Raw genomic sequence first — 10,776 nt, 5'->3', positions numbered from 1 at the left:
AGTAAGATTTTAGGAAAAATGTGAAATAAGTTTTTTTTTTTTTTTTGGAGATATTATTAGGTGTATTAAGATGTATTAATTTTACAATGAGTTTAAGTAAAAATCTGATGTGGCATGTTCTTATTTGCTTATGTAAACCAAAGGGTTTACACTCCGTCTTTATTGAATTTAATCTCAATTATAAAATGATAAAGAAATAAGGCAAAGTAACTACCAATACTAATTCACAATAATGAGGTTATTTTATTAAAATTTGTGAGAGTACAGATATTTTATTAAAGTCGGTCAGCTAGTAAAAACTAACCTTTTTGGCAGATAAAAAAAGAAAAAGAAAAGCAACAACTAGCCTTTTTGTCATCTTTGCTTTCTCTTCACCTATAAAGGCAATTAGCCCTTTAGAGGAGAGATCACCGAATGTGAAATAATAATATAAATCAATTTGGTGACGATAGTTGTTTTTTATTTTTAATAATAAAAAAAGACTAGAAAAACTTTGATTTTGATTTTTAATATCAATAATAATAAAAAAGAGTAAAAAAACTTTGATTTGATTTTTAATAACAATAATAATAATAAAAGACTAAGAAAACTTTGATTTTGATTTTTAATAACAATAATAATAAAAAAAGACTAAAAAACCTTTGAACAATTTAGTTAATAAAATTACACTTGATGGAATGAACAGTCATGGTGATAACAAAGTCCCTCTCTTATCATATGAATCATAAGATATAATGACCTTAACAAGAAGTCAACTGCAAATATACTGAAATATGAAAATGTTTAAGAAATCTTAAACTATTGAAGACATCTCTATAAAAATCCAAAATATTTTTATTGAGAAAAGAAATGAAATAATTAACTATATATGTATAAGAGCTAGTTATCTTGAAAATGAAGATCTTTTAACGCATTATTAATATGAAATAATTTTTTCCGTTTCTAATGGTGAGTGAAAGTGAAGTTGGAAACACAAAAAAACGAAAGTAATGAAGGAAAAAAAAATTGTTACAAAAAGAAAAGTAAAAGAACTATTAGATTTAAAAGAATTTGGAATATGTCAGAACTAACGCGTTAAATGTTGAAAAAGATAAAACATTTACCAATAGAATAAAAGGGGAAGAAACCTCTTTATCTACCCTTCATATTAGAAAAGAGATTATATGACAAAGACGAAAAAAAAATTGAGTTGGCAGTTAATCTCGATTCAAATACCATTGAACTTAACATTTTTTATTAGATATTAGATATTAGATATAATATTTGATTTTGAAAGCCTAAAATTTTGATAGATCAATCTTGACAAACGGGCATGCCAACGCAAAATCATGCTATACTTTGAGCACATTATTCAAATTCAAAACTTTAATTTTTGGGGATAAAATACAAAAATTATTTCTGAGATTTTGGGTTAGTGTCAAGTAGTACCAAATTTTTTTAAAAATATCCAATTTGCTCCCTAAGCACCAGAGTCGCTTGAAACTAGTTAAAAATTCCTCTATTCCTGCTTCCTTGTCCAATTCTGGTTCCAATTTGTTTACCATTGACTACCTAGACACTCTCTTGTGATAGAATATTCATAATGTAACCATTGTGAGACTTATGATGTCAAGACAACTTGTTAGAAGGAAGAAGAAGACATAGAAAAGTATAAAACTTTCAAATGGTGTTAAGTATTATTTCTTATTAGGGAGCAAATTGGATATTTTTGACAAAGTTTTAGTAGTTCTTGGTATTAGCCCAAATCTTAGAGATGTATTTTGAATTTTACCTTTTTTTTATTTTTTAAATTCATAGTTAAAAGTTTTTCGGCATTTTTATTAAAAAGCCTTTGTAGCGGTTGATAGGAATATATGTATTGATAATAATAATTATTGACAAATACCTTTTAGCATTTCTAAAGGTTGTTTCATGGATGTCTAAAGGACTATAACTTAAGTGCTTCATAAATTGACAAATACATACTATTTTATAAGTTAAGGTTGTATTTGGAACAGGCAAAAAAGAAAGGAAGAGAAAGAAATAGGAAGGAAAATTTTTTGTTTCCTTTCATTGGTTCATACGAGAAAAGAGAAAATTGAGAAGGAAAATGAATTAGCCCGGTTCCACTTTTGTTATCCGCTCAATTTAGACGGAAGTGGAGAGAAGCATAAAAATCAAGAAGGGAAACTAGTTTTTTTATTAATTATTTATTTTACTTTAAATCGCCTGTAAATTACATTTTTTCCCCCATAAACTTTCATCACTTTCTCTATTTTATCAGGGCCTAAAAGATTTTTTATTAAACATTAATTTTTCCTTCAATTTTTCTTTCCTTCACTGCTTCACAAACCAAAAAGAGAGGAAAGATAAATATATTTTTCTGTTAACTTTCTTATATCATTTCCAAACTTACACAAGGGAGCATTTTATTTTCCATTTCTTTACCTTTTTTTTGTCCTTTCACTTTTCTTTTCTCTCCTCCCAACTTCAACCTAATCTTAGAGTTACTTTAAATTTATTCCATTGAATGATAATTATCCACATATATTTTAATCATATAACCATTAAGTGTGCATTTGTGAATTAATTAAAAAAAAGTTTTTTTAAAATTTTTTTAAATTTTTTTTAAAAATAAACTAACTTTTAACTTTTTGTAACACATACATAATAGTTATCAAAAACCATATATTTTTTTATAAACATTATAAAAATAATCTATTGGAAATAAGTATTAATTATCATATGAACACTTTTTTTTTTTGGTATCATATGAACACTTTTAAATCTTCTAAAGAAGTCACATTTCTAGTAAATACCTAGTGTATTGGTCATCAGGGGCGGCCCAACAAAATTGGAGGTCAAACTCGATCCTATCTTTTGTAGCATGCATTCCCATCCCTATTGCAGTGGATTCGGTAAGCTACATGTCCTAAGGCGATATATTTGAATGTGGCATTTTTATTATTACTTAAATAATATTTAACTAGTATTTAATATCAGAATTTATACTATTTACCCTTAAACTTTATGTTTAACAAGGAAAAAACTTGAGAAAAATCCAGTTTTTTTATAACAAAAATCCATTCATTTTATTTTTATTTTGTAATATGCTTTTTTTTTGTGGAAAAATTTTAAAGCTATAACAAATTTTATTATATAAAAAAATTCATTCAAGAAGATAATAAACAAGTATTTGAATAAACAATGATAGGTGTTTCTAAAAAAAAAAAAAAGATTTTTAGGGATATTATAAATTTTACAATATGAGGCTTACAAAGATGTATCATCAATCATAAAAAATAATTCAAAAATGCATTTAATAAATTTTTCGCATGCATAAATCATATTAATTGTCACATCAATTTATAAAGGTTTTGAAGTAAAATTATAGCATTTTTAGTATTTTTCTATATAAATAATTTATTGTGATTAGTGACACATATATTTGTAAGATCTATATGTTTAAAGTTGCATTATCTCTAGCATGACTCAATTTGTTAAGGCTTCTAAATAGTAGGAAAAAAAATAAAGCTAATTTTTTTCCCTATATATATATATATATATTTTAAATATATCAATTTTTGCCATTAAATTTGGAGGCCTCACTAGTTGGGGTCTTAGGCGATGGCCTAGGTGGCCTAGGCCTAGGGTGGCCCTGTTGGTCATGTCATGTCATAAATAATAAGGAAGAAAATTTTTGTCAAATTGTTTCTAGTTTTTTCGCATGTCCTAGTGTCCAAGAATCAAGAATGAAACAAAAGTTTTGGTAGAATTGAAAGTTCAGTAATTGATTTGATAGTATACTCTGATACCAGTTGGGTTGGCTAATAAAGAACACAAAAGAAGCAGACATCAGCAAATCCACCTGAGAGGGCACGCCTTAGTGGAAATACACCACCCTTTGTTTGTCTCACGTTGCTGCACATTCGTGGCACTCTTAGACCTATGAGACTTGCCGGCCACGTCATCCTAGGACCCAACAAACACTCAGTTATATATGTACGAGAAAATCTTTCACTCTGACACAGAGTCTATCAGAGTCTTGCATGCCCATCTTTTCTGGCAGAAAACCCCACAAAAGCTCCGCAATGCAATTTGTTGAATCCTCAAAGAGTGGTATGACAACCTTGTTCTCACATTACTACTCCTCACTCATGTACCCAGGTACTGATTTTCTTCTGAAACCTGTTTTCGTACGTGGGCTTTCTGCTTCATTACATTTGGTTTTGTTACTTGTCATGTTTATCTCATGGCTGTGCAAGAAATTCAAGGTGGTTAATAGTGAAGGTCCAAGTCAAAGGCTTATGGAAACAAGGTGTTTGTACCTTAAACAGACTGTAATTTGTTGTCTGGGTGTTTCTCTGTTTAGTCTCGTGTTATGTTTATTGAATTACTGTTGGTATAGAAATGGTTGGTCTATTGAAGAGTTAGTGACACTTTTGGATTTAGCTCTTAAAACACTTGCTTGGGGTGCAGTTAGTGTTTATTTGCGTACCCAATTGTTTAATTCAGGTGAACCAAAGTACCCATGTTTGTTGATTGTTTGGTGGGGTTTGTATCTCTTTACTTCTTGTTGTGGCCTTGTTATTGATGTTCTTTATAGGAAACATGTCAATTTACCTGTTCACTATTTTGTTTCCGATGTTGTCTCTGTTGTCATGGGTTTGTTCTTCTGTTATGTTGGGCTTATTGGGAAAAATGAGGGTCTAGGTGCCCTAAAAGAACCTCTTTTGATTGTTGATTCTAATGCAAGTAATGAAGGAGAGTCAAATCAGTCTAAGGGCGGTGAAACTGTAACCCCCTATTCGAATGCTGGTTTTTTCAGTATTCTTACTTTCTCATGGATGGCTCCTTTAATTTCTCTTGGCAATAAGAAGACATTAGACCTTGAGGATGTTCCTCAACTTGCTCCTGGTGATAGTGTAGTTGGGGCCTTCGCAAATTTTAGAAATAAGCTTGAGGCTGAGTGTGGAACAATTAATGGAGTCACCACAACGAAGATAGCAAAGGCATTAATCTCCTCTGCATGGAAAGAGATTCTTTTGACAGCCTTTTTGGAGATTATGAACATAGTGGCTTCTTATGTTGGACCATATCTGATCTACACTTTTGTTCAATACCTCAATGGGCGGCGGGATTTCAGCCAAAATGAAGGCTATGTTCTGGTTTCAATGTTTTCTGCTGCAAAACTTGTGGAATGCCTCACACAGGAGCACAACTGCTTTAGGGTGCAGCAGATTGAAATTAGGATCCAGTCAGTATTGGTCACAATGATCTATAATAAAGAGATGACCCTTTCATGCCAGTCAAAGCAGGTCCACACCAGTGGAGAGATCATCAATCTAATGGCTATTGATGCTCAGAGGATAGGTAATTTCAATTGGTCTATGCATGAAACTTGGACTGTTCTTGTTCAAGTTGCCATTGCATCATCAATTTTGTATAAAAATCTTGGGCTTGCTTCAATTGCGGTTTATGTTGTAGGCATACTTGCTTTGTTGGCTAATTTTCCTTTGGGAAGTTTACAAAAGAAATTTCAGGGCAAGATAATGGAATCCAAAGATAGAAGGATGAAGGCAACATCTGAGATTTTGAGCAACATGCGGATTCTCAAGCTTCAAGGATGGGAAATGAAGTTTCTATCTAAAATCATGGAGCTCAGGAAGACTGAGGCAGGGTGGTTGAAGAAGTTTCTTTACACTTCTGCTATATCCTCATTTGTCTTCTCGGGTGCCTCCACATTTGTATTGGTGGTCACTTTTGGAGCTTGTATGTTGATGGGGATCCCACTGGAGTCAGGGAGGATCTTATCTGCAATTGCAACATTTGGGGTTCTTCAGGGGTCTATCAGTAACTTTCCAGGGACAATCTCAATGATAGTTCAAACTAAAGTGTCCCTTGATCGAATTGCATCTTTCCTTCGTCTTGATGACTTGCAGTCTGATGTTATAGAGAGGCTTCCAAGAGGTAGTTCTGATACAACAATAGAGATAATTGACGGGAATTTCTCTTGGGATTTATCTTCCTCTAATCCAACATTAAAAGATATTAATTTGGAAGTGAAACAAGGCATGAGGGTTGCTATTTGTGGGACTATTGGCTCAGGCAAGTCAAGTTTGCTTTCCTGTATACTAGGAGAAGTACCCAAGATATCCGGGACTATTAAGTTGTGTGGGACAAAGGCCTATGTTGCTCAGTCTCCTTGGATTCAAAGTGGCAAGATTGAAGAGAACATATTGTTTGGGAAAGAGATGGAAAGGGAAAAGTATGAGAGTGTCCTTGAAGCATGTTCCTTGAAGAAGGATCTGGAAATTCTATCATTTGGGGATCAGACTGTCATTGGTGAGAGAGGAATCAATTTGAGTGGCGGGCAGAAGCAAAGAGTCCAAATTGCACGTGCTCTATATCAAGATGCTGATATCTATTTTTTTGATGATCCATTTAGTGCCGTGGATGCTCATACAGGATCCCACCTCTTTAAGGTAATTACTAATTCATTTGCCAATTTTAATTCTTTTAAACTTGGTGTAAATTGAGTTTCTTTTTTTAATTTGTCAAGCACTTAAAGTTCTTGCAATACCATTGCACTTTGTTCATTATTTTTTGGTAGTTGTTGCATTAACTCCTTTTGGTGTATATTTACTTGATAACCAAATGGTAGGAATGTTTGCTGGGACTTTTGAGTTCAAAAACAGTGGTTTATGTTACTCATCAAGTGGAGTTCTTACCTGCTGCTGATCTTATCTTGGTGAGCCATTCACAGTTAGTTTCCTTTTGTCTTTTTCTTTTTGAACTCAAGCTTATGGATAGATTTTCAACTGCTAACTACCTTGAACTCAACTTGTTGTAAGGTCATGAAAGAAGGAAGGATTACTCAAGCAGGAAAGTACAATGACATTCTTAATTCAGGAACTGATTTTATGGAACTTGTAGGAGCGCATAAGAAAGCTCTGTTGGCACTTGATTCTACAGAGGCTGGGTTAGTTTCTAGAAGTATTAGTACGAGCAAGGAAATTGGTAATGTGGTGGTTGTGCAGAAGCAAGAGAATGAAGATACTCAAAATGCAAAAGTAGATGACAAAGTTTTGTCAAAAGGACAGGTTGTCCAAGAAGAAGAGAGAGAGAAAGGAAAAGTTGGATTTTCAGTCTATTGGAAATATATCACTATGGTATATGGAGGAACTCTTGTGCCATTTATATTGCTAGCACAAGTACTCTTTCAGCTACTTCAAATTGGAAGCAATTATTGGATAGCCTGGGCAACTCCTGTCTCACAGGGCATGAAGCCTGATGTTGGTAGCTCCACTCTAATGATTGTTTATGTTTCTTTGGCCATTGGAAGTTCTTTCTGCATCCTTGTGAGAACCGTGCTTGTTGCAACAGCTGGATTCATGGCTGCCAATCAATTATTCAATAAAATGCACTTATGCATTTTTCGTTCTCCCATGTCTTTTTTTGATGCCACTCTAAGTGGACGAATCCTCAACCGAGTAAGTGTAAATAATGTGTATGGTGCTCCTTTTTTTCCATAGTTTGTAATTCTCTCTCTTTTCAATTTGAGCAGTTCTTCTCTCTCTCTCTCTCTCTCTCTCTCTAGCACATACATTCTTTCAGAAAAACACAATGGGGTACAGAAATTTTCTAAATTAATTTTGTGTTATTGCAGGTTTCTACAGACCAAAGTGCAGTGGATTTGAGTGTTCCATTTCTAGTTGGGGCATTTGCCTTTTCAACAATCCAGCTACTTGGGATTATTGCAGTTATGTCTCAGGTTGCATGGCAGGTTTTCATCATTTTTATCCCAGTGAGTGCAACCTGTATCTGGTATCAGGTATACCATCTGACTTCGACATAATGTTGTCTTACATTTATGCTGAAAATGGCTTAATCACTTGACATTTAGGATGACATAAATGATCTCACTATATGTTCTTTACACCGCATTCTTTACATTTTAGGCTTGTACAAGCTACAAGCTCTCCAAGATTAAATGTCAAACCTTTTTATAGAGTTTTTCTGTCTTATTGGAAATAAAAATTCACTGAATTTCTAGATATATGAATACTTGTTGAACAATGTTTTTGTTAGAATATTATGGTTATATGATTAAATCAACCATTTCCCAACAGCTGAAACTTTTGGGACAGTTAGTAATACATCAGTTTTTTCTACAGATAGATGTTTGCCAACTTGCAAGATGAATGTAGCGTACTTTTCTGTGCCCTTTATGCCCTTTAATTTCTAGAAATTTCTGTTAGAACTATGGAAGAGCCACTAAGATATCCATCCATCATACCTAAATTCCATGGTAATCTTACATTGTAATGCTATCAGTTTTATGTGGAGAGAGGTGTTCTCACAAATGTATAATTATGCAGAAATATTACATACCTTCAGCACGAGAACTAGCAAGATTAGTTGGAGTATGCAAAGCTCCAGTGATACAACATTTTGCTGAAACAATTTCAGGCTCAACAACTATTAGAAGCTTTGATGAAGAATCAAGATTTAGGGACACAAATATGAAACTGATGGATGCTTATTCTCGGCCATGGTTCACTATTACAAGTGCAATGGAATGGTTGTGCTTGCGCTTGGATATGTTATCTTTTATTGCTTTTCTCTTCCTCTTAGTTTTCTTGATCTCTATTCCAGAAGGAGTCATTAATCCGGGTAAATAATACCCATTTGGTGTCTTACTAACAGTTCTACTTGCGCTGCTTGATTTAAATTGCTAAAGGAACTCAAATATAAATTTTTTTCCTTTTGTCCTGAAGGCATTGCGGGCTTAGCTGTGGCATATGGACTTAACCTAAACATGTTACAAGCCCGGGTAATTTTGATTCTTTGCCAAATGGAGAACAAAATTATATCAGTAGAGAGAATTCTTCAATACACTTGTATCCCAAGTGAGCCACCTCTTGTGATAAAAGAGAATCAGCCAAATCATTCTTGGCCATCAAATGGAGAAGTTGATATTCGAGATCTGCAGGTGAGTTCTTGTTCACTACCTCAAAGCTGAGATATTATATGTAGGGTCATTAATGGTAAAGATTTTAATTCAATATACATTAAGAAATGCTAATGGGAGTAATATAGGTACGGTATGCCCCACACATGCCACTGGTATTGCAAGGTATCACATGCACTTTCCCTGGAGGAATGAAAACTGGCATTGTAGGGAGAACTGGCAGTGGTAAATCAACTCTCACACAAGCACTTTTCCGGATTGTTGAACCTGCTGCTGGTCAGATAATGATAGATGGCATCAACATTTCCTTGATTGGATTGCATGATTTGCGATCAAGACTAAGCATTATCCCTCAGGATCCAACCATGTTTGAAGGGACTGTAAGAAGCAACCTGGATCCACTAGAAGAGTATGCAGATGAACAAATTTGGGAGGTAAGATGCTTTCTTCATTGGTATTTGAAATTATTCTCTCTTTGGTACATTTTCCTCATAGATCACACACGCACCACCTGCTTATGTTATTTTATTTTGCTGTTAATTTTTCTGCTTTAACTGCTTTAGGTTCTGGAAAAGTGTCAACTTGGAGATGAAGTTAGAAAGAGAGAAGGAAAATTAGATTCCACAGGTTTGTGTTTTCAGCTTCTTGTGTGGGATATTTGAAAACCATGTAATGGAAATATACTACTCATATTCTTATGGATGCTGCAGTTAGTGAGAATGGAGGGAATTGGAGTGTGGGCCAGAGGCAGTTAATCTGCCTTGGCCGTGTGCTGCTAAAGAAAAGTAAGATATTGGTGCTTGATGAAGCTACGGCATCTGTTGATACTGCTACAGATACTCTGATCCAGAAAATCCTCAGGCAACATTTTTTCAACTGTACATTCATTACCATTGCACATCGGATAACTTCTGTTCTTGATAGTGACATGGTTCTGCTTCTAAACAATGGTTAGTATGATTGTGCTTAATTTATCTTAATCCTATAGTTTCTGCTCCCACAGTTCTTTCATGGTTAGAATGAGTTCATTGTAATCCTATGGCTTAGCAGATTTCTCTCAATCTTGGTGTAGGGTTTATTGAGGAATATGATTCTCCAACAAGATTGCTAGAAAACAAGTCATCATCGTTTTCCCAACTTGTAGCGGAGTACACTATGAGATCAAATTCGAGTTTTGAAAAGTTAAGCGATGATCTTATTTAGGCACAATTTAGCTCTGTCACAGTTCTTGACAATGGCGAAAATCAGTGGCATTTATGATCTTGTTTGAATTGGTCTGAAATATAATAGTGGGATTTGGGTGACTAAGTGCTTGCTGTGTGTTTTAGGTGTACTCCACCAAAAAATAATGTACCCTTAGAGTAAATAAGTTATAACTTTTATGCTTGAAGTGAATCCTGTATGTGATCTGAACTTTCTCAATCCTGTTGCAAAAACAATTTTCTACAAAATTTTGCAATAGAAACGATAGTGAAACAGTTAAGACAGCCAAAGCAACATTTTAAGAGGCTTTACAGTGTTTGCATGACTTTTTTAGTGTGCCTTTTGAAAGGCAACTCTTCATTGTTTATTAATAGGGGTTCATATTTATGTAATTAGAGAGTAATAATAAATTTTTTTTTTCTAACGCTTCCTTAAAGCACAAACATATTTTGTGGGTGTGATACATTATAAGAGAGAAATTCACTGGATGCTCCAAGATTGCTACTTGTAGAATTTGGGTTTGGTTGTATCCTGAAGGTGATTTGCCTTGAACCTTATAGAAAACTCAATCGAGTATGGGTAAATATCATCTTTAAGATGGCAAATTTGTTCATGCCTTA

The 10,776-nt window shown here is 33.8% G+C and overlaps 1 protein-coding gene across 1 annotated transcript; it reads left to right on the top strand.

Annotated features, from left to right (window-relative positions):
* The first annotated feature begins 4,070 nt into the window (after positions 1-4,070).
* Positions 4,071-10,286, top strand: LOC142641163 (ABC transporter C family member 3-like). Its single transcript, XM_075815561.1, has 10 exons — positions 4,071-6,464; positions 6,644-6,730; positions 6,834-7,472; positions 7,649-7,813; positions 8,361-8,655; positions 8,760-8,974; positions 9,082-9,387; positions 9,517-9,580; positions 9,664-9,903; positions 10,026-10,286. The coding sequence occupies exons 1-10, from the start codon at positions 4,071-4,073 to the stop codon at positions 10,154-10,156; spliced, it is 4,536 nt and encodes a 1,511-aa protein (XP_075671676.1). The 3' UTR covers positions 10,157-10,286.
* The last annotated feature ends 490 nt before the right edge of the window (positions 10,287-10,776 follow it).

This window comes from Castanea sativa, chromosome 6, assembly GCF_040712315.1.
Source record: "Castanea sativa cultivar Marrone di Chiusa Pesio chromosome 6, ASM4071231v1".
Classification (NCBI taxonomy): domain Eukaryota; kingdom Viridiplantae; phylum Streptophyta; class Magnoliopsida; order Fagales; family Fagaceae; genus Castanea; species Castanea sativa.
Note: the sequence above shows the minus strand (reverse complement) of the source record. Positions and strands in the feature narration are given on the sequence as shown.

Excerpts from the sequence above, each read along its gene's own strand:
- LOC142641163 (XM_075815561.1), top strand. The coding sequence starts at position 4,071 with ATGCAATTTGTTGAATCCTCAAAGAGTGGTATGACAACCTTGTTCTCA. Across the intron at positions 6,731-6,833 it reads CTGCTGCTGATCTTATCTTG|GTCATGAAAGAAGGAAGGAT; the intron begins GTGAGCCATTCA and ends ACTTGTTGTAAG. Across the intron at positions 7,814-8,360 it reads CAACCTGTATCTGGTATCAG|AAATATTACATACCTTCAGC; the intron begins GTATACCATCTG and ends ATAATTATGCAG.